Below are 26,053 nucleotides of genomic sequence, written 5' to 3'. Positions count from 1 at the left end.
AGCGTCCCCGCCCCAGCGACTACTCGCCACACTGACCAGTCCGTCATTGGGGCCCTCGGTCTCGGCGAGGATCCGGTGGGAGAGGCGAAAGACGGACCAGATACTGGGCTCGACGGCTGCACCATAGGAGAAGTATCGCACGTCTGGCACGTCGGGTGTGCTCGGGTTGAAGGTTTTGGTCATGTATTTTGTGGTTAGTTGTTCGAATGCGGCCGTTTCAACTTTTAGCAGGTTGAGCGTGTAGTATATTTGGGGAAGGCGGTCGGCTGTTGCATCAGTGTTGTAAGTTATGCTATATTTAGATGGGGGTGGTGTGCGTACCTCCTATCTGGTCGAAGACGTAGTCGGCGACGGAGGATCCTAAAGGGTGTCTTAGTTTGGTACGCCGTGGGGAAGAAAGAATACATACCTCGATGTGGAGACGCGATTGTTGTCAATGAGTGGACTTTGAATTTCTGTGGTAGGAGATGGCTGATCATATATCGAGAATCAAGACCTCTTTTCCCTTGTTAAAACAAGATTATGTATTTTCCGTTAGGACTGAGAACTCACCCCTAGACACATGTCAGCGTAACGTTCAAAACGACAGATACCCTGGTGTAAGAAACTCACCATGCTATGTCTGCACACAAACCAAATTAGCCATCGACCCCTAAATCAAGGAGAAGAAACATACGCAATAATATTAACATCCTTCCCCTTCGCTTCAGCCTCAATATCCCGCGCCAATTCCTCAGCTCGTTGCTCAATCGACCCCGAGGGAGGCACAGTGGCGGTAATGACCTCCACGCCTCGCGCGGTTAGTGCTTCCCGGATCCCACGCCAGTACTGGACGCCAGGGAGGTAGGGGCCGGCGAGACGCAGCTCGTCGAAGCCGAGGAGGCCATGTGCAAGGACGATGGGGTGTTTGGGAGTTTCTGCAAGTTCAACATACTATTTCAAGCATTGTTTATGCGATGCATACCGTAGTTATCTCGGATCACCGAGTACTTGTCGTGAATGAGTTGGCCATGATCCTCCAGTCGGGGTTCGAGGATAAATTTGGGGTTTCGCGGTGTCGAATGTATTCCACGGCGTGTCGTGTATATTTGACAAGGCACTTGATGCAAGTTGGGCAGTGGTCGTGTGACTGTCCGGATCGCAGCTGTATACCGCATTGTTGGTGCTGCGCGTTGGAGCTGCCACGCGATGACGCAACAGGAAAAAGCCCTTGCTGCCTGAGGTGTCTGTCCGGGGTACGCGGTGATTGGAAGCGATATGGCGATCAGCTACGAGTACTTCGTTCAGGCCGCAGAATGAGACACAGACGAATCTTCTGTTGGTACACCAGTGTAAATTTCGACTAGCACTAAGAGGACAACAGCTGGTTTCATACTAGAGTGTACCAGGACCCTGTCGATTGACCAGTACTCATCTACCACCCCAGACTCGAATTTCAAGCACAAGATAAGACCTAGGCATGAGATATACATCCTACGAGCACACTGGTGCAGAAGAAAGAGGTCATATTTCCCGAACAATGGATATCGATGAACAGCCACGAAAGCGCATCTCTCTAGCAAGCCGATGAAAAGAAGCAGAAGGAACAAAAACCACTCTATGCCTTGACAATCTTCTCAGGTACATCGGGCTTGACATCGGTCGTCGCCTTAATCAGGTCCTGAACAACCTTGTCTCCCTGCTTCTTGCCTGCAGCCTCGATCTCCTTCAGCTTCGCCTCGGTCTCCTTGTCCGCGTCGGCTTCGGCCGTCTTGAATCCGCTCGAGTGCTGGTAGAGTTAGCATTGCCAATTGAGGAGAAGCTGCGACTGCCACTGCTGCTGAAAGTACAGTTGCAGGGTGTAGTGGGCAATCGCAAGGTCAGAGTGTCTCACCTCGGCCTCGAACTTCTTAAACTCATCCTCCTTCTGGCTGCGGTACTCCTCAATCTCCTTCTGTGCCTCGGATTTGGCGTCTCTTATCCGCTTGGTGCGGTCTGTTGATTAACGTTAGATACGTCGGGTCGCGGGGAATAGGTGGGTAGCTATCGTACATTCTCGGGCTGCAGTGCGGAGTATCAGTAACCGATCAATTGCAAGTAACTCAGGGTGGATAAGTCCAGGGACACTGTATACATACCTTGCTGAACAATCTTCTGAGCCTCTCTCTCAGCCTGGACATCCCATTAGTATACCCGCCCACGAATTCAATGACCCATGATTGTTCCACCTACATCGAGGAGGGTCTGAATGCCCGCGGAGTTCTGAGCCGACTGTCACACGTTCCCGTTAGCACCTGCACCGACTTCAACCACCTCTGTTGGGTCCTCTAATCTCACCATGCTTGCCCGAGAACCCTGAAATGTGATGGAAGGGGGTGATAACTTGTCGATAGGAGCGGCGAGGGTCCGGAGCTTCCAGCTCGATCAGCCACGCATGACCCCCCAAGGCGGTGGGGCGTTCTGCCACCGCACACCGCCCGGTGATAGCCCCCGATAGTCCGCGATGCTTTTTGACCTCAGGCAATTGCCATTTCCTGGATTTTTGACGGTTGCAAGAGCTGTCGCAATGTCTCGTGCGTCGAAGCTCACTCTCGCGGCGACCGGTCTGGGGACTGCTGGTATCGTCTACTTTGTGCACTGGGCGCAGGAACAAGATCGTGCGGTATGTTGGGTTTCTTTTTGTCGTATCAAGGTCAATGGGTGCTGACGAGTGGTTTTTGCTGGCAGGCTATGCACCGTGGTGTCGAACGGGATATGGAGAAGCAACGGATTCGTCAAGAGCGACAGGCGGAGTTCGAGTTGCAGAAGGCGCTGGAGAGGGAGTATTTAAAGCTTCAGACAGTCCACAGCACGACGGACGATCCACAAACTGCAGGGAAGAATCCGAACACCGGGACATAAAAACTGCCGTGTTTGCCGGCATGATCTTTGACGGTCTTTGAGAAGCTGGGTCTTCTGACTTGCATATTTGGTACGTTGTTTGCTGGGTTTGTTTGCTTTGATGAATGCTGGATTGCTGACTATTTATACTAGGCGCTGGACATCCTGATCAAACCTGTCTTGTATTTTTATTCTACTATATATATTTTCTTATCATGAAGTCCTCTCCTCTTTTCTGAGTTCATACCGATTCCTCGATACCCTTCGCCTATCATTTTGTTATTGACGGACTTAATATCATCATGGCTGGCAACTTGTTGGCCCCGCAGGGGTGCCCCTCGCGAGACCAATATGATTTCGGCAGGAGGTTCCTTCGCATTAACTTGTAAGACTCTCCAGGAGATCAAGCAGAGAGAAGAAAGCCCAGCCACCACAACCAGCGCTCGCACTGCAACATCATTTCATGTGGTGTACAAAGCAACCAGCTTGCTAGCAAAAAGGATAAAGATATGGAAACGCTCTGTTTCCCTTTTTGTGCGTCGATGAAATGACCAGATACATCCCCGCGACGACGGGAATCGCACCTCCTGGATACAGCTGTGTCAAATGACAAACGTCCAGCTGATGCTGCGTCTCTGTGAGCGACGCATCGAACGCGTGATCGGCAAAAGGCTACATGAATGATTTCGAGTGAAACGCTTGCGAACACCGTTTCTCTTCTCCGACATGGCTGGTCTGCGCCTTTTTGGCAATGCCACTAGGTGAATGTGGCCATTTCCTGGGCTTAAGCTTGGGTCGGGTTTTTCTTTCGATGATCTTGATGAAGATTTGATAAAGACATGTTGGGGACCCTTGACGTCCTAAGGTACAAGGTCCCTGGTGTGAAACCTGAGGCCGATGATGAATTTTCTGAACCGCTAGACCAAGGTTTCGTCTCCGGTCGTTCCAGGATTGTCACCTATGGCGCTGCTTTTGAAAATAGTATGTCACGAGAAAGAGGGTGTTCGCCGATGAACTGACTGGTCATGGCTGGTGGTAACACAACAAGGCCCGCCACACCCTTGTTATCCTGCTTGGTTGCTATCCTCGGCCTTATCCAGTGCAGCGCTGCGTCCGGAGAATTGACCCCAAGGAATGGATCGCAAGAAGCACCACACTACCCCCGACCCGCAAGATCCTGGTCCAGCTTGTGTTTGTTGCGAATGTGTCACGCCAGATTGTATTTGCGCATTGAACGTCCATCGGGCGTCGCTCTGGCCAAAGAATATTTGCACGATGCATAAGGACAGTATTGCCCTTTACTGCTTGGGCCGGACACGTCGTAGCCATGGACAGCGTGTTTGTGCCTTTCGACCTCCTTCGCTGTTGGAAATCCATGTGTGGAATAGGTGCAACCAGACACGGGATACTTGTGAGGACGGGTATGTGTTTTGTTGTGCTTGCTGTTTCGGCATGTTAGCATTTGTGCTGTAAATAATGATAGCGAGAAATTGAAGATAAACTTAGTTGAGCTCGCCTTCTCGGTCGAATTGCTTCCCAAAATGCGTGCATTTGGTGGGATGAATGGAATTGTCTGTCGAAGAAAGATGACGGTCCGAGTCCAGATTCTGATAGAATAGTAAATTCATGTCGAGCATGCTGTGTATGTTTCCCTTGTTACTTCAGTTCGTCAAGTGGATTTTGTCGGTCGCTTTGCCTTTCGTATATTGTTTCCTCTGCACAATGGGGCCTGATATCCTAACAAGTATAAGCAAGGGGACCAGTGGTATCCCTTGCATCCAGCCAATGCGGTTGAACAGCCCCCGCAAGATTTCGAAGCGGTTGAAGATTTAGAAGATGAAATTCACTGGGCTGTCCGGTTGCGGCTGAATTGAACTCTTCTTGTATGTGTCTCCACTAGCAAAGAAACAAACATAGACTGCACTTTAAGAGACCTCGACGCGACGTGGAAGACAACAGATAGAAAGAAAAATTGGCCAATGACAAGTAAAGTCCCATATACACACAAGGACCACGAAGAAGAACAGAAAGGTTGTCAGGAAGGAACAGAAACAACAGAAGAAAAATCATAGATTACACAAATAAGTAGGTAAAGGCAGCGACAGCGGGTAGAGTTGAAGGAGTGAGGCTGGCAGGCCCGCTGCCTTGGAATGGAAAGAAAGAAATTGAAAGCCGGGGGAGTGTAGGCCTTTTGTGTCCTGTCATTTCTGATCTTCCTATGACGGCCCCTATGAGCTCGCATTATGCTAAGCATTCTCAACCCCCTAGATTATGCGAGGGCCTGGACCATTGTTGGCTGGGATCATGAATTCGTATTTGTGATGACAGCCTTTAGTCTTGCGGTTAACCGATTCGAGCGCGAGCCGCAGACTTCCAGCACAGCTTAGCGCCTGCATTGCATGGGGTGATCCTCAGAATACCATACCATGATTGGCTCAAACTGGTTACTGTGTTCATCGGCCAGATCGGGCTCTGGCTTGCATCGTATCGGGCAGACAGTTATCCGCGATCAGCTACCTCCGCAACATATAGCACCAGAAACATGGCAATAAAATACGAGGTAGACCTCAAAATGCTCTCATTTGAGTTACCATAATATATAGGAAGACGGATGCGTCAATCACTGCTACCTCAAAACTACAAAGAGCAAAAATCTCTATTTTTATGGAGGTGCAATTGATGACTGTAAAATTGGCTCCACCCAATGCGAGCAAGACTTCGCCGGAGTATTCACCCTACGCCATTGATTTGAGAACTTACTCCACTTTGCTAGGAACAGTGTTTAGTATCTTCAACAGCACACTTGCAGTGGGTCGTGGCATTACGTACTTCCCTGGAGTCCAGTCCGCTTTTATCTTATACGATAGCAAAAACATCACAGTATCAATGGTCGAAATGGCCATGAGAATGACTTATATTATCCGGACCAGTACCAAGGCCACCCACGTCCACGGCCGCGCGTATATCACCAGCACATTTATCCATGTACGTTGGCCGTGGTGTATTCTTCCAGTTGTCTCAGTGCTTCTGTCAGCTGTGCTCCTCGGAGCTCCGGTTGTGTCTAGCAGAATGTTACACGCGGTACTGTGGAATCTTCCCTTTTGCTTTTGCTTGTCGAGCAACTCGAAACTCACTCAGGATACGATATAGGCTCCCTTGGGATGACATGGTGGATATTTCGAAGAGAATCAAAGTGGTAATGGAGGGTCAGAAGCCTCCTATGTTTCCTCGACGTTAGAACGTACCTTACACTGGCGGAGCGAGAAGGAAAAATATGGTAGAAACATGTGTTATAATATGAGATGTTCGGACCCGTCCCAAAATGAGGTCAAACGATGCTGGAGTAATCTAATGTCCAGATCTTATTGCTCATGCAAAGAAATTGCTTCCCTTATTGATGACAGGAAAAGTTGTTGCTGCCTATGTACTAGATTAGTGCTCAAAGAACACCCTTCCAATATTCCTTTCCCTTTTATGTCTGATAATTGAGGCTGCAGCTGGCCGGATATACTCGGAATGCCCGGTTAGATTCGGAGGCCGGTTCTATTCCGGCCTCATGGCGCTAGTAAACTCAAAATGGGCTTGGCTCGCCAATAAGACGGAGGGATCTGGAGCACCTGGCTTGGCATCGGAGGGAGTATACAGACTGCGTCAGGGCCGCAGTGAGCGAAATCATACTACAACCCATCGATTTGCCGGGCGGAAGTGTTTCTCGCCGATCGATTCGGCTTTCAACCACCCAATGGCGTCGTTGATGATGCATCTTGAAGCTGATATGCGGGAATATCGCGAAATCCGCGCTGACAGTCACAATGCTAGAACGGGTTTAGTGCGTTCCCGTGACCATTGGCTGGCCTTCTATATTGGGCTTCTATATAGACCTTGTGAATACCTTCAAGAAGGGTCAAGTAGCTGGAAATGACCGGAAACCTTTATGTAAAGGCCTATCTAACACTGCAAAGATGTGCAGCACCGCTGAATCCACTTTGCTGTCTGATGTAACCCGATCCACGCCATGTCCACGCCGTTCGACCTGAGGCCGGAATTGATACCGGCCTCTGAGGTTATAAGAATGGGCTGTTCACCCGCCCAAATCTGTCCCCTTTCTGTTTCTCTAAGCATCTCCCAAGAATCCAAAGTTCTTCCCAATCTTTTTTTTACTTTTTTTTCCTGCCTTTTTCCTGGTCTGACTTAGCCTTTTGGCCTTGGTCCGGTCCATTTTACCTTATCTACTCTTTCTTCCTCCACTGAGACACCTACCCAGGGTACTATCACCACCCTCTTGCCTCAATACATCTCTCATCTACTTAACACTTGCCGTTGCCCGTCACCATGACTCGAACTCAAGTGTCCTTCCCTTCGCCTTCTACCCTCAAAAAGTTCCCTCACGTCCACGAGGACCCTGCCACCCTCTCCCACTCCCTGGACCCCTTCACCATCACCACCTCCACTGGCTTCCTTCCCTATGCCACTGCCCCCACTACCCTCCCCGAGGCCTTTAAGGCCCTGGCCTCGCTGGTGGAACGCTCCCCCGTCGTGAAGGCCGATGGCAAGCCCGGTCTGCTGGCTACCTATGAGCTTGGCCCTGCTGTTGAGTCCGAGCTGACCGACCTCACTGATGAGGTTGAGAAGCTTCGTCTGGCTGATGGCTCTTATGACAAGTTCACCATTGCCGCTATCTTCCGTGACTACACCTTCGTCGCGTCGTCCTACCTCCTCGAGCCTTGCTGGGAGAACTGGAACAAGCTGCCTGACCAGAGCTATGGTCTGGGTCGGGATGTTCTTCCGAAGTCTGTTGCTCGTCCGATGTACCGCTGTGCACAGATGTAAGTTCCTCTCCCTTTGCCTGGTGTCCTTCCCTGTCCTACCCATGCCGACTGGACATTGTCCAAAGTACCCCCATCTCATATCAACATAACAACTAACACTAATCCAGTCTGGACCTGCCACCCTTCATGTCCTATGCCGCCTCCTATGCTCTGTTCAACTACACCACCGCCGACCCGGCAAAGGGACTGGACGAATACTCCAACCTCCGCCTGGTTCGCGCCTTTGAACGCGGCCACGACCCCAAGAGCTCCGAGGCCGGCTTCATCTTGACCCACGTCGACATGGTCAAGTACACCGGAGCCCTGGTCAACGGTGCCCTCCGCGTCGTCGACACCCTTGAGCAGAACGGTCCTCGCCAGGACATCAACGACGGCTTCCGTCAAATCCTGCAGACGATGGAGAAGATCGAAGAGGCTATGGAGGGTATGACCACCCCCCCCCCCCCCCCCCAAAACCCTATTCCATATACTTCAGGTCCAACGCTAATTACAACAGACATGTGGGGCAACTCTAAACCTTCCGAGTACCTCTCCTTCCGCGTCTTCATCTTCGGCATCACAAACCAATCCATGTTCCCGAACGGCGTGATCTATGATGGCGTCGAAGACAACAAGCCCCTACACTTCCGCGGCGAGAGCGGTGCAAACGACAGCATCGTACGTCCCCTCCACACCCACCTTCAACCAACCCCATTCTAATCAGTTACAATCAGATTCCCCTCCTCGACCACCTCTGCCAAATCCCCATGCCCTCAACCCCCCTAACAAAAATCCTTCACGAATTCCGCGCCTACCGCCCCCTCCCCCATCGCGAATTCCTCACCTACATCCGCGAAAAGTCCGAGCAAATCGGCGTGCAGAAGTACTGTGTCGAAGACTCCGAGACCGCAGTGCTCTTCCTGAAGGTCCTTAACCACGTCCGCTCGTTCCGCTGGCGCCACTGGCTCTTCGCGCGTGAGTATATTATTCGGAGGACGCCGCATCCTACTGCTACCGGTGGTAGTCCCATTGTTACTGTGAGTACCCTCCTCTTGGACACATAAGGGGGGAAAAGTGTGCTAATTCTTGCAGTGGCTCCCTAACCAGCTCTCCGCTGTCATGGATCTCATGGTTACCATCTACGATACCTATCTCTCGCCCAAGGAGGGTGTTGTTGCGATTCAGGGTAATGAGGATTTGATTGCTTCGCACCGGAAACAGGTTGAGCCTATGATGGAGCTTGTTAGGGATCAGAGGGAGAAGTTGGCTCGCGAGGTTGAGAGGTGGTGCCAGGAGCGGGGGGTTCCTGAGAAGGAGTGATTTTTCAATCTCTGAGATGATTTTCTTTTGTGATTTTTGCTCACTTGTACATAGCCTGAGCCTCATGATTGATTTGTAGACCTGGCTTGATTTGTGATTTAAGATTTGCTGATAAAATTGCGAGATTGAGATTGTTGAATTGTTTTTCTTTCTTTGTAGCTGGTTATTTCCCGTGAGATAGGTTAGATAAGGGAAGGTGCACAATAATAGTCTCGCGAAAGAATTATATGGTACTATTGTACAGGTTATCGTGCAGCCCAAGAAGAGATTCACAATGCGTTTGGTTGATATGCCCGCTCCGGTCCAGATTGGCCGCACGGCCCTTTTCCCTCTGATGTGATTTGGATGTGGTATTTGGGCCGGTTATAACCCGCTCATACACGTTGCAATCTTGCTGGTATCGCCCGAAGTAGTTAAAAGATCTGTGTATGGTTTAAGAAGAGGCGAACGGGGTCAAGTTATCCCTCTACGACTCGTGAAAGTGCGTGGGGTTGGTTGTTCTGCCCAGATCTCATCCTCCGTATCGATCATTTACTGCCACTGCATTATGGACCTCTTTGTAGAATGATTCGCGAGAGGGGTATCCGCCAGATCGTCATCTTCAGCTATCTACCAGAGGTGGTCAAATAGGACATCCAATACAGATGAACAGTGAGGGAAGCAATGGATCGAGGGAAGCTCATGGGACAATTTGTCATCATTGATAATGCTGCTAACTAACTAGTTGTCGTACCATTTACCGAGGATAGGCTTATGCATAAAGGCACGCTGAAATATTCTACGTGAGAAACGAAATGGAAATGAATATCGGTGAAATTGAATTGGATGTGTTCGAAACTAGATGGAACTGAAATCGAACACAGAAACTTCTCCATACATTCAAGTGATCACCTGCAATCCACGCTGACGCCCAAACTCGACCGCGTCAGAAGACACAAATTCGCACCCCCTAACAATAAGGCAGTCCAAGTTCGGTAGAGCAAGCTGTCCGGTTGTTACCTTCGCGACGGCGAAATCGCGGATGGTCAGACCCGTGATAGGCGTCCGAGATACATCAAGGACCCTGAGATCCATAAAGTGTGAGCTGATCCACTTGACGAAATCGTAGTTCACCCCCTGCGTGGATGCGAGGCTCAACTCGGCCAACTTGAATAATTCCGGATTGCATGCCGAGGCGTCAGAAAGAGCGATCCTCAGAGCGTCGGTGGCAGAACGAGGGGCCTCTTCGATGTGCAAGACACGGAGTGGAGCTTCGGTGTAAGCCAGTAAATATGGAAGCGTACCAGGCCCCATCCAGCGAGTGTCCTTGAGCTTGAGAGTGTGGAGTTTTGTGAGTTTGGGAATAGGTTCATCGAAGTGATGGGTCATCGCGGATCCGCCGCTGAGGCTGAGGTATTCGAGGGTAGTAGGTAGGATGCGGGCGAAGTTTTGTGAAATCGTTAAGCCGTTTAATTCGAGGCGTCGGAGGGGCCAAAGGGCGCCAGTGGTTGGTCCATCGAAGGGGTCTGTCTGGGGGAAGAAAAACCATCGATGGTAAATCGGGGGTTCCCAATCCAATCGGAGCTCTTGTAGATTTGGGTATGTCGGCGCCCCGGCTTTATTCTGGAAAATTGTCAGTATTGAATCTTGTATGAGTAGATAACAGGGTACAAACATTATCCAGACCAGGAAGCGTCAACGCATTCGGATCGAACCTTGGAACGCTCTCCTGCGTGGCTAGTGTAATGCTCCGTATATTGGGGAGGAATGTAGGCCACTCGGGCCGAATTCGCAGGATTGAGCTCCTCACGTTCCAGAACTCAATGCGCTCGAGTTTCGTGAAATGGGCGAGGAACTTGCTGATCTCGTTTTTTGTCACCCCTATCTCAGCCGAGAAAATGATGGTTTTCAGGTGCTTGCAGTTCCTGAATTTCTGGAAGATATCATTCCCAGAGTGGTTGATAAAGAGTTCCAGGTGCTCCAAGTAAGAGCACCTGCTCAAGTAATCGAGGGTTTGGGGCATTGACGACAGAGCCATGTTTTTGATTGTAGCATGGGTAAGCGCACCCCTGGAATAGCGGATCGCCGCCCGCACAGCGTTCCATTTCACCTTTTGACGGGCGCCGGAAAAGTCGATTTTCATCCACAGGTCTCGGATACCTCCCAAAAATCTCGCCCAGCCTTTGCATACCATGAGGATGACTCTGACCTACGGTTAGATTGCTGCAAGGCCAAGGTTGTGGCAGAACCGGACTTACGAGAGCTCCCTGAAGGAAAAGTGCTGGAGAATGAAAGCTGCGATCTCAACGGGGAACATTGAGAATGGATCAATCCGCTTGGTCGCATTGAGAATGTGATCCTCGAGCTTCTTGTGCAGCTTTTCCAGTTGCTTCAGACATAGTCAGCGTGTAGATCGCGAAGTAGGCATCGCAAGAGGGCTTACCGGGCGTCCTGCATTTCCACTTGCGAGTACTTTGAGACCATAGGCATAGACCTCCAATGCCTTTTTAGGCTGTTTGTCGAGCAGCAGAGCTTTGGCGCCCCGCATGTAGCCCTAGTGGTCTGTAAGTCATCGTCCCCACTATCACGGCGCGAGGCCAAGACTACTTACTCGTGCGTCCTGTCGGGCCTGTGCGATCATTGTTTTCGCATCTCGACGTGCTTTGTCATACTGCTTGAGTGCACAGTAGGCCGCTGACCGAGAGTCCAGAATACTGATGACGTCCGCGTTCTTCTTGAGCAAGGCCTGGAGAATGATCAACGGCTGCCATTTTGGGTTAGAATGGAAATGAGGGTAAGTACCTCAGAAAAAGCTGAGACAGCTCTCTCGAAATCACCCTTCTCACAGAGCTCGTGGCCCTGTTGCTGCAGGGGCAGCTTTAGAGACGACATGGCGACCAGCTCACATTGGGTCCCCTGACGTTCAACGCGTTGAAGAAAAGGAGAGTTGCCTTCGTTTTGCTCAGGAAGGAAGCCGCCCAGGCATGGCACGTGCGGGAGCTGCGCGAGTGGTCGCTGTGCGGCCCCGCAGTGTCGATGTTTACTCTCTTCCGCTTTGAGACGGCAAGCTCCACACAGCAACTGCCGGCCATGGAGGCACACAATTTGCAGGCCGCGTCGACGTATGTCAACAATATCTTGCTGGCGAGAGGTCTGCTGAAGAGCGGACACCCGATCTATTTCGCCGACCCCGAAAATGAGGAAGGGGGCACCGATGCCACTATGGCCCGGATCATCAACCTGGTCAATGACCTGGTTTTGCGGAGAGATGTTCGTCACTCTGGCTTCTTGTTATGACGAATCTGTGCTAATGCCTGTACAGCGTGAAGCCGACCACCGTGAGAGCCTCGCGACAACGATCCGGGCGTTGCGCACGACCGAGTCGGAGCAAACCATTGAGATTGTACGTACCCTAGACCCCGGAGATTGTAAACCTGAAAACTAATCTCTGTGTGCGCGCAGGGCAAAATGAAGACAAAAACCTCCGAACTGTCTCGATCGCTCGCTCTGGCCGAAGCGCAAGAGCGCACCCTCAAGACAAACATGTCGAAAGCCGAGACCACCATTCGCGGATTGAAGGAACAGGTTCAACGCATGAAGACCACGGTTCAACAAGTGCGCGCGCAATGCGCGAATGACGTTCGGAAGCGTGACCTTGAGCTGCAGAAGCTCAAATCGCATCTTGCTGAGCGACAGCGGGGTAAACGCGAGGGCCTGAGTGTGACAACTATCAACATCAACCCCCAGGTCGATCGGTCTCGACTGGGAGCGAGCGGCGGCGACCGAGTGAACGACCCTGCATACAACCTCAAGGAGGAGACAACGGAGTTCTTGACTGAGCTCTGCCAGAACCTGAGCGACGAGAACGACACCTTGATTGAATTGGCGCGAAACACAGTTGATACACTGAAGGAACTACAAGGGCTGCCACAGGGTGAGGATGGACCTGGAGATGAAGAGGGGTTTGCAATGTGTACGAGTGTTGGCCCGAACAAGTCGTCTAGCGCGGTGACTTCGCTCCCAACGTCTTGCGAGGAATTGTCTCAGCGCATGCACGCTGTGCTGGACCACCTGCGCACTCTTCTGACCAACCCCTCGTTTGTGCCACTGGAAGAAGTCGAGGTTCGAGACGATGAGATTGCAAGACTGCGTGTGGGCTGGGAGAAGATGGAGAACCGGTGGAGACAAGCTGTGTCCATGATGGACGGATGGCAGCGACGTCTAGCTGACGGTGGTGGCTCTGTGCAGGCAGAGGAGTTGATGCGAGGCATTAACCTCGATCTGAGTTTCACCTCGAATGAGAATGTGAGCATGCAAAGCCGCGAAGGTGCACACACGATCTCGCCGATCTTGGAAGACCAGGAGGACGAAGCCATGAACGAGGAAGAACAGCCCGAACCGGACTCAACAGTCCCAGAAACGAGATCCAAGATCCGTAAGGTGCCTGAACGATCTGATCGGGCCCTGAAGGAGCGCAATGACAACGCGACGCTAGCTGCCAGGCCAAAGCGCCACCGGAAGGTATCATTTACCCCAGGCTTGCAGGGTTCTCCATGCGAACCGAGTCCTGATACAGACGAGACACTCCAAATCAAGGCCCACAAATCCGAATCGGTCACCCAGAGGGCATCTCGCCGGAAGACAGACCCAAAGTCCACTCGCCAGGTAAGTCAAGAGTTTGCCAACATGACAATTCAGTAATGACGAACAACAACCAGGCCGACGGGGCGGAACCCCGAATGAGCGTTCGTCAAAAACTCGCCGCCGCCGAGGATGAAGCTCGAACTGCCGAGAAAATTCGCAAAGAAGGCGAGACCCGCAAGCGCAGTCGGCCTGAGAAGCCTTCCAGCCGGTCTGGCAATCGACGACGAAGCACTCTTACCAGCGACGAGCTGGAGGATCTAATGGGCGTATCCTCCCGGTAGAGGATACGTTTCAAAATTGCATACTAGTTTAATCTGCACTGTACATATTATGAGCGAGCATGTGAATATGGGATGGCGCGTTTGTTTTTACTGTTGTTACTATTGGTTGCTCTGATTTATTCTCGGTGTTTGCCATTGCAGTCGTGCTACGAGTACAACCACATGTACTGTGGAGAAAGGTCGGGTTCAAGATCTTCATTCAGCAGCCCAATCAGAGGAGAGCGAATATTGGGAATGAAGCGAGAGCAAGACACTTCATGAGGCATTTTTTCTGGTGGAACTCCGTCCAAAAAGCTGCGACCATAGTGACTTCCGCGGCGTAGGATGTGGCTGTGGCTCAACGGGCTGTAGCTGTGGCTTAATAAAGAAGGCATCGGCCATTTGTTGATAATGATCTCAATAATCATCCCTAGTTTGCTTTGATAGTCTTTTCTCGTTTTTCCTTCAGATCTTCCGGAAGCTCAAAACCTCGATAGTTGGTGCAGCACAAACACTCTGGAGTGCAATGGCCTTTCCCTTTTTTAAAAAAATCTGGGACTGATGTCTCTGCTCACAACATCCACAGGCCCGACTATAGCATCCGCCTCGTTTCTGCGCAGTCCTGCACTAACTCCTTCAGCGTAAACCATTTCTCATTGCTCCTTAAATTATCATATCGGACTTTCAAATATTCGGTGGGAGAGCATTCTGCTTTATACAACTTGTACTCCTTCCTTGCAATTTCTTCTCCAACTTCTTGAAGCTGTTTCTCTGCATCTCCGATTCCAGGGTTGTCGGGTTCGAGAGCAGCCGCCTTTTAGAGGCCTGTAACCCGATAGCGCAGTGCTTCCTCGCGCTGTACCAGTTCATGAAGAGCGCGCTCTGACATAAATACATCCTCGATTTCCTCTGCGAAGATTTAACTTGACCTGTGGCAAACTGAGATAGTGTCGGTCCGAGTCCGCATGAACATGGTCCTGTTGTAGATGGGAAGCTCAGTAAGAGAATCGAGTCGAAGCATCCATGGATGCTCTTTAAATATCTCGGAGAGTGCTGGGGAAGTGATTCTGTTTTCTGATGAAGTCAAAGAAAGATTGAACGTTGGAGGAGACCTGATTTGGAAATGACGAAAAAATAATTCTCACAGTCCGTTGTTATTATAGGTTGTGCCTGAGAGCAAGCATCTCCGACTTGGATCTTGGCGGTCCTGTCACATGGCATTGTCAATGTGAGCACATGAACTATACTTGGAGATTCATTCCTAGCCCGATGGATATCAGTTCTTTTTTCCAAAAGGTCATTGTTTCGGGGGAATCGATATCGCATTTTGAACATCAGAGAGCCGATTCCCACTGTTCATCAGATGCCCGTCTGTCTTTGGACTTATACTCATTATGATTCCCTAATTCGCGCGTCTACAAAGTAGTTGATTATTGGTTGGAAGATATCAGAGACACTTCACCCTTAGTATATCTAAATCTGATGAAAGATCGACCAATCGGGAGACTTAATACCAATGGGCGACTCTTTGAATCAAAGAGGTAGGTAATTGTTATTTGTAGTTGGCCGATAAGGATTGCTCTTTGATTTGGCAAGAAATGGATAGAAAAATACTTTATTGGCCAGAGTCCCACGACTTCAAGAATATGAAAACCGCGAGAATAAACACACATTGCTCTGATTTTTCAAGGGACACTCATTGATCAAGTGGTGTTCTTTGCGGTGCAGATACACTCGGCGCATCCACAGTTGTTCGGCTGCCGCAACCTCGGCTCATCATTCTCCGCATCGCATGCAGCGATCGTCCCCCGAAGCCCTTCAACCGACCAGCTTCACTCCTGAAAAACCGTCAATTCCTCTCAGATCGCGCGCAGGAACTGTTCTTCTCACACTGCTTCGATCGCTTCAACAACTCCGCTCAATCACGCTTCCTCGCACCCTGCAACCCCGATAGAATGTCCGAACAAGCGAAAACATTCAACGGCTGGGTCGCCCACGACGCCACAAATCCTCTGACATTTACAACTTTCACGCCGAAGCCCTTCACAGAAACCGACGTCGAGATCCGCGTCACACACTGCGGAATCTGTGGGACAGATGTGCATACCCTCCGTTCCGGCTGGGCTCCAACCGACTATCCCTGTGTCGTCGGCCACGAAATCGTCGGAATAGTGGAGCGCATTGGATCCAGTGTCCCGACTCTCGCTTCTTCAGTCGCATCCCGAGAAATCCAAGTTGGTGATCGCGTCGGCGTTGGTGCGCAGAGTGGCTCTTGTCTTAAGGCGGATTGTGACGCCTGCGCGGATGGCCAGGAGAGCTATTGTACCCGCATGACCGGAACCTATAACGGGCGTTATGCGGATAAGAGTAAATCGTATGGAGGATTTGCCGAGCGATGGCGTGGACCGGCGCATTTCGTCTTCAAGATTCCGGATGCTCTGCCCTCGGCTGAGGCGGCGCCTTTGCTTTGTGGCGGTGTGACTGTTTTCGCGCCGCTGAAGAAGTATGGTGTTGGCCCTGGAAAGAAGGTCGGGATTATTGGTATTGGAGGATTGGGCCATGTCGGTGTTCTGTTCGCGAAGGCGCTGGGAGCTGATCGCGTCGTAGCGATCTCACGATCATCGAGCAAGAAGGCGGATGCCATCCAGGGTCTTGGTGCGGATGCTTTCATTGCAACCGGGGAAGAAAAGGGGTGGGCGAAGACTCATTCTCGATCTCTGGATGTGATTATTTCGACTGTTTCGGGTCCGGATATGCCGCTTGCCCAGTATTTGCGACTTCTGAAGAGGGAAGGTGTTTTTGTGCAGGTTGGCGCGCCCGAAGACCCTTTGCCCCCTTTAGCTGCTTTCTCGTTGATCCAAAAAGGGGTTAAGATTACTGGTTCCAATATTGGCTCGCCGGAGGATATTCGTCAGATGTTGAGTTTGGCGGCGGAGAAGAGGGTGTTACCCTGGATTCAGCAGAGGCCGATGGAGGATGTGAATGCCGCCCTGGTCGATATGCATGATGGAAAGGCGAGGTATCGGTATGTGCTGCAGAACGGGGCGAAGCAGGCTAAATTGTGAGGTATATACCTTGTGGGCTGGGGACCTTGATAGAGTGTGCAGGTGATCTTCACATGGAATATTCTTTACAAATGTATACAAGACATTGATTCTCTCGCCAACAGCGCCTTGGAAACTACTGTAGAGCTGCTGATATATGATTGCGGCTCGAGATTAGCCCGCATCGAGCGATCTATAAAGCATTGCCTATTTCAGCCACAGATCTCCTGCTCCGTGGGCTGTATCTTGTCAGAATATGCACAGAAGAATAAAATAAAAATCAAAGAGTGTTATGCCTCTTTCTTCTACACAAGAAAGCAGAGATGTATATGCTCAATGTAATTATACAATTGATTTCCGAGCTCTCAGTTGTGCTTCTCTTCGATATTGAGTGACTCTGGTGGTGGAAGTGGAGGTTGATCAGACACTGGACAGCCGTTCAACTGGATAGGAATGCTGAGATCCAATGTTGACATGGCATGCTCCATCCTTGATTCACTGTATGATATCCCAATACGCAGGGCATATGTGCGGGATAAGTAACAAGGAATGGAATGTCGGAATCCACGCCTTTGACTTTGGGAGATTGACAGGAACGATGACAGTCGCCTTATAGCAGACGTTTGATAGGACCGGTTTCATTTGGTCTCTAGATTCTTGAAGGAGCGCATCTTGCTGACAAGGAAGTACTGGATATGTTCTTCCATCACATACAGAATTAGCAGACGATATGCATCTTTCCCATCGAATTGGAGCCAGCCGAAGGGAAGAAAGTCGTACCTCCACAATGCTCAAACTTCGACCGACGCGGGTAAAGTCCGTGGTGTCAAGCAATGAAGGTAGCTTGCCTAGTGGAGCTAAACTGCAAAACTTTCCCACAGACAGTTTGCTTGTTATCGTGTTCAGATGGGGCGGCAGTTCATCTCGAGCAGGCCGAAATATGAGATTTATCGTGGCGACAGTACCAAGAGCTTCGAATTCACCCGTTTTTGAGGGGAGAAGTTGGATGGGCTCAGGCTTCCATAGTACAGCTCTGAGTTGCCCAGCAGTTTTCCTTTTGAAACCGCGTCGTACTCTCTTGTCGATTGTAGGTTTTCAGGCTCCCCATCTCCTTTGCAGGACTCGCAAGTCCCATAGTTTTCGGGAGGATCCGTACATTTTGAACACTTTCTGCTAGCAAATCTGTTTTTATGGCTCTGGAACTTGTGCCATGAACCGATGCCCGTATGCGATAGAATATTTGGCTTCCCTCTGGGGCCATGTCATCTTTTCCGAATAGTGGGTCGTGTAACGTCGGCGGAAGCAGTGTGTGATAAAATTTGACATCTGAGACCGCCTGAGGATGATTGCAAACAATCGTTAGGAGTAGTGCTGGCACGACAAAGGAGAATGGAAAGTGATATGTGTGGCCAGGCGAAAGGACTCGAGGAGATGGGTATTCAGTTGCATCGATCGGTTGCCGGACTTTGAAGAATCGTCGCTTAGATCCAGAACAGCCGGGACATGCTACCCGCTCGACTTCTGTCTGTAATATACCTAAGAAATAAGCGACTTGTATCAAGACCTCGTGGGTAGCCGTACCTTCAAAGATGATATCAATCTCATCGAAAGGAGTATCGCGATTCACGGTAATAGTAGCGTAGCCTTCGATTGTATCACCCGTTGTGTATACATTCGCTAAGCCAGTGCATTTCACTGTGAGATTGACTTTGACCTTTGGCTGTCTCATTCGGCCCAGTCCGTGACAAATGACTGGAAGGCCCGTTTTTGCCCGATGGGATAGCGCCGGGAGGTCAAGATGAGGTAGACTGGGCAGCGGTTTGAACAGGTGAGGGAGTCGATTTCCAACGGGAAAAGAGAAAATGAGTAGACAGAATGAACTAACTGCGAAGCTCGAGGTAAACGATTGAAGATTTGTTACTCGGATACCGGCATCGGGCGAAGAACCCGAGGTAGATCATTGATACCGTTTCGGTCCAGGACTTCGCGCCACCGGCGCAGTATTTTTCATTGAGCCATTGCGAATTTCGGGGATAGAACCGAGAAATTGTCGATGTTCGCACAAGTTGCCGATGGAAGTGCGCCCTTCGAATGACATTCGACCCGCACGCCCTAATACTGACAGGCTCATATGTGGGTCCAGAGTTGACTAGTATCGCAACAATCGGCAGTTCTTGAACGAAGGACTCGATTTTTTATTGAGTGTGAATTAACCTAGCAAACCTCCTATCTAACAAGAGAGAGCTCACAACTTAGGCTGATGCTTCGCTGGATCGACTTCATCCACCCACCGTTCATCAATTGTCATCTGTTCGCGCATCGTTCGCGCATTCTGGTATTCTTCAAACGCCCTCCTCTCGTTTTCCCATCGTGATGCTTCAGAAGCGACGAAGTTCGCCGTTTCTTTTGCACATTCCTCAATTTGCTCCATGGGAATCATATGTCCACAATCGAGGACAGCCTCTTGAACCCTACCCGCAGCAACTCCCCCACTGCCTCCAACCCCAGTCCCAGTCCTAACAATCTTAGGCTCTCGAAGCTCAGGAGTAGCGAAGTATGAGTCCTTGCCGAAAATGTAAAGAACGCTGGGGCGGAGCTCGGGCAAACGTCGGAAAATCTGCATTGGCTCGGGGCGATAAAACGGATAACTTTCTGGCTGTGATCTGTCCGTGGAGGGTTCGTAATCTGTGTATCTTTCGCCGGGGGTCTCTCGGTATGTCGGCCTGAGGTACAAGAAAAGCTCTTGGTGTTTTGAGGTGGCGAGTGTAACTGGGCTGTTGTTTCTTGAGTTGTCAGGGGCAGCGTGTGTATCTGGCTCCATAGGGCGAAGACCGTATTCTATCCAATGCTGCAATACCCGAGGATCCCACGACCGGTAGAGTTTGCTTCTGCGGAAGCTCGAGACTGCTTTGTCCATTGATGGCCATACGTCGCGGCGAGATGTGGAGCTGACTCCTGGTATGATGCCGGCATTGGTAGACTGAATGACTGGGTCAATTAGGACAAGAGAGCGGAGTAGGCGGGGGTTCGCCAGCGATAGGTATGCACTTTCAAGCCAGGTTAATTCATATCGGCAAATGATCCGAGGCCAGGACAGAAGACTCACAGCTGTGTCCCGCCCATGCTGTGTCCTATTCCAATGAGAGGATGTGGCATTTCGTCTTGTTTCTCGTTAATCAAGCGTAACAAGTCTCTGGAATGGTCGAACCAGCCCGCTAACACAGCCTTGTCAGTACAGTGGCTTGAACATGGACCTCGAAGCTGGCTTACGGTCGTTGCCGAGTATATCCTCGTTCAGTATACCCGACTGACCCTGATTCCACACATCGGCGATCTAAATGGAGCGGATTCGGACGCCGAGGGTGGAGAGATCTGATGAAAGAGCCTCCCACAGGGGCTCGTATATTTCCTAGAAAATGTGAGAAAGATCAGCACAAAAACGAGAGGGAAATTTGGGGCCGAAAACAACCTTTGGAAAACCATTGGCATGCGCGGCGACGATTGTCACATCACCCGGCTGCGGATTGGCATTGTCCATAGGGATGTACTGCTTCACAGCGAGTCGTGGGATATCGGTGTCGCCGTTCTTCGTCGCCGCGGGGTACTCTCTTGTATGGTGGCAATTGATGATGTGCTCTTTAACCCGGAAGACCGACGATGACATTGTTGTGAGTGCTCGGTGTTGTCGGGGACCGACGCGGAGGTGTGGAGCGCTCAACAATGTAGGCGTCCTCGGTCGGAACAGAAACGCTGCTCCGTGTGACAGCATTGGTAAATTGAGATTGCTAGTCGGAGAGCCTTCAGATATATTGGGTTGAGGTTGGTGGAAGGTATAGGAGCAGGTCAACAATTGAACGGGACCGAGGTCCGACGATCATTACTCAGCAGAGGCGTCCCCGGTAGTTAGTATAGCGATTTACCGTATCTGCAGCGATATGGAAGCTACAAAACACGAAGGATATATAGTGATTGAATGACTACGAGAAAAATTGGCTTAATTAACGTCCAGTATCATTCAAAAGAACGAAAAAGAGCACCGTTGCCATCCTGACGCCAATGACACAGCATGTCGCCCTACACTCGAGAAGACCGTACCAAAGGTATCAAAAGTTGCTGTGCTAGACACACGGATTAAGTGGGTGCCATTGAGGCAGCTTTGGACCAGTTTCACCATTCAAACAGAAGACTTATTCATCGTCTTCACCACACTCCTATGAATAACCGGTTCTGATGACGTGAACGCATAAGGCGTCCGTTTAAACGCGGCCCCGTCTTTCAAGTGGGTCCGGTGCAATGTCTTGGCACAAGCTTTCATAACAGCCTCAACGCGATGACGAAGTCAAGAGAAATTTGACTTTTCTGCGACAGATATTTATCGACACTTCCAACAGGATGGGCGGCATCACGCGCAACGTTCGTAACGAACCCTTCCAGTTCTACCACCGAGAATGCCGCCTGCCCACCGTGGACGAGCTGGCCAAGGCATCTAGCCTCCCATCACCCGAGATCTCCTTAATTCTCCAGAAGCTGGGGGTGATCATCACATTGTGCTCTATAAGCACCAGCTATGCGCGTCGACCCTAATTGCAATTGCCCATCTCTTTTCTCGCCTGAGAGTACAAGCTAAAACTGGCTTTCATAACAGCATTATTCATCCCGTCACCCGTCAAGAGGGAAGCCATATCGACGATTGCCGACAGATACTGTCAAAGCTCTCAGGAGTTGGATGCGTCAGAATCGGGGTTCTCCGTACCCGTCGATTGAGGACAGATGGATATTGGAGGAGCAGACTGGACTGGACAAGAATCGGATACTCACCTGGCTCTCCAATGCTCGACGACGCAGGAGGAAATACCGTGAAGAACAACCATGCCCCTGCTATTAAAAGGTTTACCAGACCGGTCTCTTCGATGTAGCCCATGGAGCGCTGGCAAAATTCACCAACCGAAACCGAAGAAGCTGCTACATCCGATATCATGCGCGCCTTGGGAAACGCACCCCATTTTCCAGACAGAAATGTGAACTACTATAGTGACCCAGGGCCATTATCGCAAAACAGCCATGGAAGCTCTCTCACACTTGACGACCCGCTGAGATTCTTTGGACACAGCGACTCTTCTATAGGAACTTTCAGCGAACAGGCACAGTCCCCGCCTGTCCCTAGGCAGTTCCAAAGACCACTGACGCCAATTTCAAGCACCAAACCCCGCCGCCGACCGCGACATGCGCCAAGCCTCACATACCAACCCAACAGGAAGACGCCAGACTCTCGGACATACTAGTGTATATTCTGCTGCGACCCCTTCCGAAATAGATACGACTGGAGCCGACATGAAAAAGTGCTCCATATCTCAGTGGAGCGATGGCACTGCGCGCCAAACGGAGGAATCGTTCCCGTAGAAGGGGTATATGTCTACACCTTTTGCCATATTCAAAATATCGACGAGTCTCACCTGGGGACGCACGACTACCTCCGGCGTTCCGATAAACCGCTGCAGCCACGGGTATCTTCGCGGAAGGATCATGCGCGACAACATCTGCGACTAGTCCATAATATCGAATTCCACTCATCGCTCGACAGTTGGCGAGAATTGACGCCTATTTTCCGCTCACTGTGTGGATTCTACAGTGCCATCTTCGAAACTTGGGAAGAAAGAACGGATCACATCGCGAAACGCTTCAAAAATGGCGCGGATATGATCCGGTTGTGGATGGGGGGAAAGACTGGGCCAATGACTCCGACGTCCTGACTCAGGTGTACAATGCTATGCCGCCTTATTTATTCGGTGATCAAAAGGAGTACGGTTGACCCGATGAAATCTTCGAACGTGTTCGAGGAAGGGGCAGAGAGGAATGGGGCGGTGGACTTTGCGAATGATTCTCCCAATGTGAAGGACTACGGCCGAATTGATTCAATTGAGCGGTGCCAACATGCTGTTTATCTGAAGCTTAGAGAATTTTAGAAATAAAGGGTGGCCAACGGTGACTAAATATCCTGGGGAGTTGATAGATCACTTCGCACAAGCTTGGTCTGTGCAATAGATCGGGACCTGACCCGTTACACCCAAGGGGATGGACATGTATACGATCCTCCATGAGCGTCTTGTCGCGTATTTGCGTGACAAGAGTTCTGTCGGGGTTTATTCGTCGGATGAGATGATTCAGAGACAGGCTTGCTGGGTGCCGACCTCTTCAACAGAATTGTGATGGCATAAATTCGGGTCTGCATACGGGTTTTATCTGTCCCATACCGTTAGCGATTCCAGGGCCTGCGACAGCGGTTCCTTTTCGAGGTTATACTAGAAGAATGGACTTCTTTGAGGAGAATATTCGCACCAGCATAATAAATCATGTGGTCGGATTGTTCAACAGAGATGGAGGTGTGGGACGGGAAGATCCACTATTTGGGACCACGTACATTTAGAAAGGGTCGTAACCAGCATCAAACTCTTGAAAATGAGGGACACAAGCACTTTTTGCTCTTTTCAAAGATAAGGATGCAGCACATAAGCTCAACCCAGGGGAAGTCTCTGCCACCGAGTATGTGGGGCTGAGGTTTCAAATTACCAGGTCCCCACAAATGATGTCCAAAAAATACGCAGTCGACGACGAGCTCCGAAGATATTCAAAATGTTCACAGACACCTCCTTCTTTGCAGACTGATTAATCGCTCTCAAACAGTGGCAGTCGATTCTGGGTCGTGGTGGGAGAAGTGGGGAGGCAACTGCACTTTCCCCACTCGAGCGCCATCTGCGTTGGGAGATATTCCGCCCTCAGCAACCCCCGGTCTCGCATACAGCCTACTCACCCTCACCTCAGATGGCTGCGAGCCAAGCAAAACAAGGCTCAAGCGGCCTTGAGCCTACCTCGTAACTTCCCGCAGGGTACCCTGCAGGTGCGCCGTGCTGGGATGATCGGGTCTTATCTTGGTTCCTGCCTCCGAGGCCGTGCATGGTGGCTTGTCGACCTCACTCACGCCTCTCATTACACCAAACAAGGCTACTCAACGCCTCCCTTCAGCCGAGGGACTCCCGGGAGTGGACTGTGATCTCCGTTGAATAGCAACTAGGTGAACCGTCCGATCCACTCGCGAAGTCTGTTCTGTCGGCCAGGTCAGGACAGAAGCCCGAAAGCAACCGATTAATATGATCGCCGCAGCAACAAGAGCGGTCAATCAGAGCAAAGAAATATATTAATCAGGTCGACCTCGGTCGCGTATCAGTTCGTTCGAGCTTATGAAAAGAGGAGATCAAGGAACAAAGTTCAGGGGACAACCAACGAGCAAGCCGTTGGATCACAAGATGGAGGCAATAACTAGATACCGAGGCGCAAGACAGGGATACCGCATGGGCCTTCTCCGGACGTGCAGACGCCAAATTCCAGACTGGTTCTTCTTCCTGGCTGTGGTATTGCGACCGATCAAGCTGGATGGCGAGTGGGCCATGCGTGCGCTGGGCTCCACTTTCCCCGCATGTTGCAGATCGTCTTTCCCCACGGGGCTTCTATACTCTCCGGCGAATGATGCAATTCACATTTGGGGGTGCGCCTGGCTCCGGAGCTGCACCATTTAATGTACTCGTGCCCGCGAATGAACTCGCGAAGATCGGCTCTCTGTTCCGCCTCTCGATTCTTGCCATCATGTCTCCAACCGCGGGAAAGTACATACTGGGCGCGAACCGCGGGCCATTGTTGACCGATGAAAGTCCTCAGGGGCTCGAGAAGGTCGAATCGGCTGGTGGACTCTCCTTGCACAAGACGCCTACGAGGACAGAGAAGCTTCGTCGGCATTGGAAGCGATTCTGGCTATTTTATTGTATTGGCAATGTCATTTTTCTCGCGATTTTCCTCCCCGTCTTGTGAGTCTCCCTTTCCTTTCTTGTGAGTTCCTGCGAGAGTTTCGAGCACAATTGACCCCCTCTTCAGCTTCTTGGTCGTGATTCCTGCAATCGCGCAGTTGGTCGTCAACAAGTCCGATATTGTGCTAGTCAATGCAATCGTCAATGACCCACAGCCCAATTCGACACTATTGACCCTACAAACCAAGGTCGACTTGAAGCTCGCTCTTCCTGCACGGATTGAGCCGGTGACATTCCACCTTTTCCAACGCGACTACGGCGTGGATGACGCGTATGCCGATATCGACATCCCCGGGCAAGTGATTAAAGGCAATCACTCCCTCGGCATCGACAATGTTCGGACCCCGATCCTCAACCAGACAGCCTGGAAAGAATTCGTCCGACAGGTCGTTTTCCAGGAGGAAACATCTCTCGCAATGCAAGGCGTCACTAATGCCTACCTCGGCGTGCTCAAGTCTCACGTCCATCTGAACAAGGATGTGGTTACACCAGGTGAGGCTATTGCGTATTTGCTTTTCCCACTCCGCGCCATCTATCCCTTACTGCGTGTTTGCAATAAATCGCGCGTTTGTCAAACATACAGTTCAAAAGTCCAGGTCTAATCAAAAATTCAATAGCCTTGAACCAATTCGATGGTTTCTCTATCTCCGACGCAACCCTCATCCTGCCCCCTGAAGAAGACGGCACGAACCTCATCGGCAACGCGACCCTTCCGAACCCCACGGTCCTGCACCTACAAGTTGGAACTTTAGTCCTCGACGTGAAGAGCGGTGGTACAACCATTGGGAACGTGACCCTGAACGACGTCACCCTCGTGCCGGGCAATAACACGTTCCCACTCACGGGAGTCCTGGACATCAAGTCCATCTTCTCCAATTTCGGCGACATCTTGAAAGCACAGGCTGGCGCGTTGAAGAACGGGACTTTGGCCATTGATTCGGTTACCCGCTCTGTGACGTGGAATGGAACACTGGTGCCTTACTATACGGATATCTTGAGCACCCTTACGCTCTCCACTACCATCCCGCTCGGCGACACGATTAAGAATACACTGAGACATCTGCTAGATGGCAAGAACCTGACAAGTGCACTGTCAGGTCTCATCGATGGAGCGAACAGCAGCTCACTGTCATCGAGAGATGTGCACGACCGCGGACCTGTGGACTTGGCCCCGTTCCTCAAGGGGAACCGCCATGTTCAGGATTTCTTCCGGGGCGTGGATGATGATCAGCGGGATAGCTTTATTGATTCTTTAGCGGCTGCCTATCCTAACCTTTAACTAA

At 50.8% G+C, this 26,053-nt stretch overlaps 10 protein-coding genes across 10 annotated transcripts; 6 read left to right on the top strand and 4 right to left on the bottom strand.

The window, feature by feature from the left end:
• Nucleotides 1-1,597: 1,597 nt before the first annotated feature.
• N7532_002375 (uncharacterized protein) lies at nucleotides 1,598-2,319 on the bottom strand (the record flags this gene model as incomplete). The annotated part of the gene is made up of 5 exons (XM_056614869.1): nucleotides 1,598-1,768; nucleotides 1,874-1,974; nucleotides 2,118-2,151; nucleotides 2,212-2,250; nucleotides 2,317-2,319. 5 exons carry the CDS (start codon nucleotides 2,317-2,319, stop codon nucleotides 1,598-1,600), a joined length of 348 nt encoding a protein of 115 aa, XP_056477841.1.
• Nucleotides 2,320-2,545: 226 nt separating this feature from the next.
• N7532_002374 (protein PET117) lies at nucleotides 2,546-2,880 on the top strand (the record flags this gene model as incomplete). Its single annotated transcript, XM_056614868.1, has 2 exons — nucleotides 2,546-2,641; nucleotides 2,707-2,880. 2 exons carry the CDS (start codon nucleotides 2,546-2,548, stop codon nucleotides 2,878-2,880), a joined length of 270 nt encoding a protein of 89 aa, XP_056477840.1.
• A 4,311-nt stretch (nucleotides 2,881-7,191) lies between these two features.
• On the top strand, nucleotides 7,192-8,987 carry N7532_002373 (indoleamine 2,3-dioxygenase family protein; the record flags this gene model as incomplete). The annotated part of the gene is made up of 5 exons (XM_056614867.1): nucleotides 7,192-7,685; nucleotides 7,796-8,112; nucleotides 8,185-8,345; nucleotides 8,402-8,704; nucleotides 8,760-8,987. The coding sequence occupies 5 exons, from the start codon at nucleotides 7,192-7,194 to the stop codon at nucleotides 8,985-8,987; spliced, it is 1,503 nt and encodes a 500-aa protein (XP_056477839.1).
• An 879-nt stretch (nucleotides 8,988-9,866) lies between these two features.
• N7532_002372 (Leucine Rich Repeat domain protein) lies at nucleotides 9,867-11,858 on the bottom strand (the record flags this gene model as incomplete). Its single annotated transcript, XM_056614866.1, has 6 exons — nucleotides 9,867-10,589; nucleotides 10,642-11,170; nucleotides 11,225-11,355; nucleotides 11,410-11,520; nucleotides 11,578-11,712; nucleotides 11,769-11,858. The coding sequence occupies 6 exons, from the start codon at nucleotides 11,856-11,858 to the stop codon at nucleotides 9,867-9,869; spliced, it is 1,719 nt and encodes a 572-aa protein (XP_056477838.1).
• On the top strand, nucleotides 11,755-13,891 carry N7532_002371 (uncharacterized protein; the record flags this gene model as incomplete). The annotated part of the gene is made up of 5 exons (XM_056614865.1): nucleotides 11,755-11,760; nucleotides 11,868-12,236; nucleotides 12,289-12,369; nucleotides 12,429-13,631; nucleotides 13,685-13,891. 5 exons carry the CDS (start codon nucleotides 11,755-11,757, stop codon nucleotides 13,889-13,891), a joined length of 1,866 nt encoding a protein of 621 aa, XP_056477837.1.
• Nucleotides 13,892-15,825: 1,934 nt separating this feature from the next.
• N7532_002370 (NAD(P)-dependent alcohol dehydrogenase) lies at nucleotides 15,826-16,935 on the top strand (the record flags this gene model as incomplete). The annotated part of the gene is made up of 1 exon (XM_056614864.1): nucleotides 15,826-16,935. One exon carries the CDS (start codon nucleotides 15,826-15,828, stop codon nucleotides 16,933-16,935), a length of 1,110 nt encoding a protein of 369 aa, XP_056477836.1.
• A 344-nt stretch (nucleotides 16,936-17,279) lies between these two features.
• N7532_002369 (uncharacterized protein) lies at nucleotides 17,280-18,643 on the bottom strand (the record flags this gene model as incomplete). Its single annotated transcript, XM_056614863.1, is given in 3 exon segments — nucleotides 17,280-17,403; nucleotides 17,414-17,987; nucleotides 18,037-18,643. The coding sequence occupies 3 exon segments, from the start codon at nucleotides 18,641-18,643 to the stop codon at nucleotides 17,280-17,282; spliced, it is 1,305 nt and encodes a 434-aa protein (XP_056477835.1).
• A 516-nt stretch (nucleotides 18,644-19,159) lies between these two features.
• On the bottom strand, nucleotides 19,160-20,578 carry N7532_002368 (uncharacterized protein; the record flags this gene model as incomplete). Its single annotated transcript, XM_056614862.1, has 4 exons — nucleotides 19,160-19,961; nucleotides 20,021-20,129; nucleotides 20,185-20,248; nucleotides 20,384-20,578. 4 exons carry the CDS (start codon nucleotides 20,576-20,578, stop codon nucleotides 19,160-19,162), a joined length of 1,170 nt encoding a protein of 389 aa, XP_056477834.1.
• A 728-nt stretch (nucleotides 20,579-21,306) lies between these two features.
• On the top strand, nucleotides 21,307-21,498 carry N7532_002367 (uncharacterized protein; the record flags this gene model as incomplete). Its single annotated transcript, XM_056614861.1, has 1 exon — nucleotides 21,307-21,498. The coding sequence occupies one exon, from the start codon at nucleotides 21,307-21,309 to the stop codon at nucleotides 21,496-21,498; it is 192 nt and encodes a 63-aa protein (XP_056477833.1).
• Nucleotides 21,499-24,432: 2,934 nt separating this feature from the next.
• Nucleotides 24,433-26,049, top strand: N7532_002366 (DUF3712 domain-containing protein; the record flags this gene model as incomplete). Its single annotated transcript, XM_056614860.1, has 3 exons — nucleotides 24,433-24,770; nucleotides 24,838-25,262; nucleotides 25,388-26,049. 3 exons carry the CDS (start codon nucleotides 24,433-24,435, stop codon nucleotides 26,047-26,049), a joined length of 1,425 nt encoding a protein of 474 aa, XP_056477832.1.
• Between the last annotated feature and the right edge of the window lie 4 nt (nucleotides 26,050-26,053).

The sequence above is a fragment of the Penicillium argentinense genome (assembly GCF_028826775.1).
Source record: "Penicillium argentinense strain IBT 30761 chromosome Unknown utg000003l_segment0_segment0, whole genome shotgun sequence".
Lineage (NCBI taxonomy): Eukaryota > Fungi > Ascomycota > Eurotiomycetes > Eurotiales > Aspergillaceae > Penicillium > Penicillium argentinense.
The sequence above is the reverse complement of the archived record's forward strand: the minus strand, read 5'-3'. Positions and strand labels throughout refer to the sequence as shown.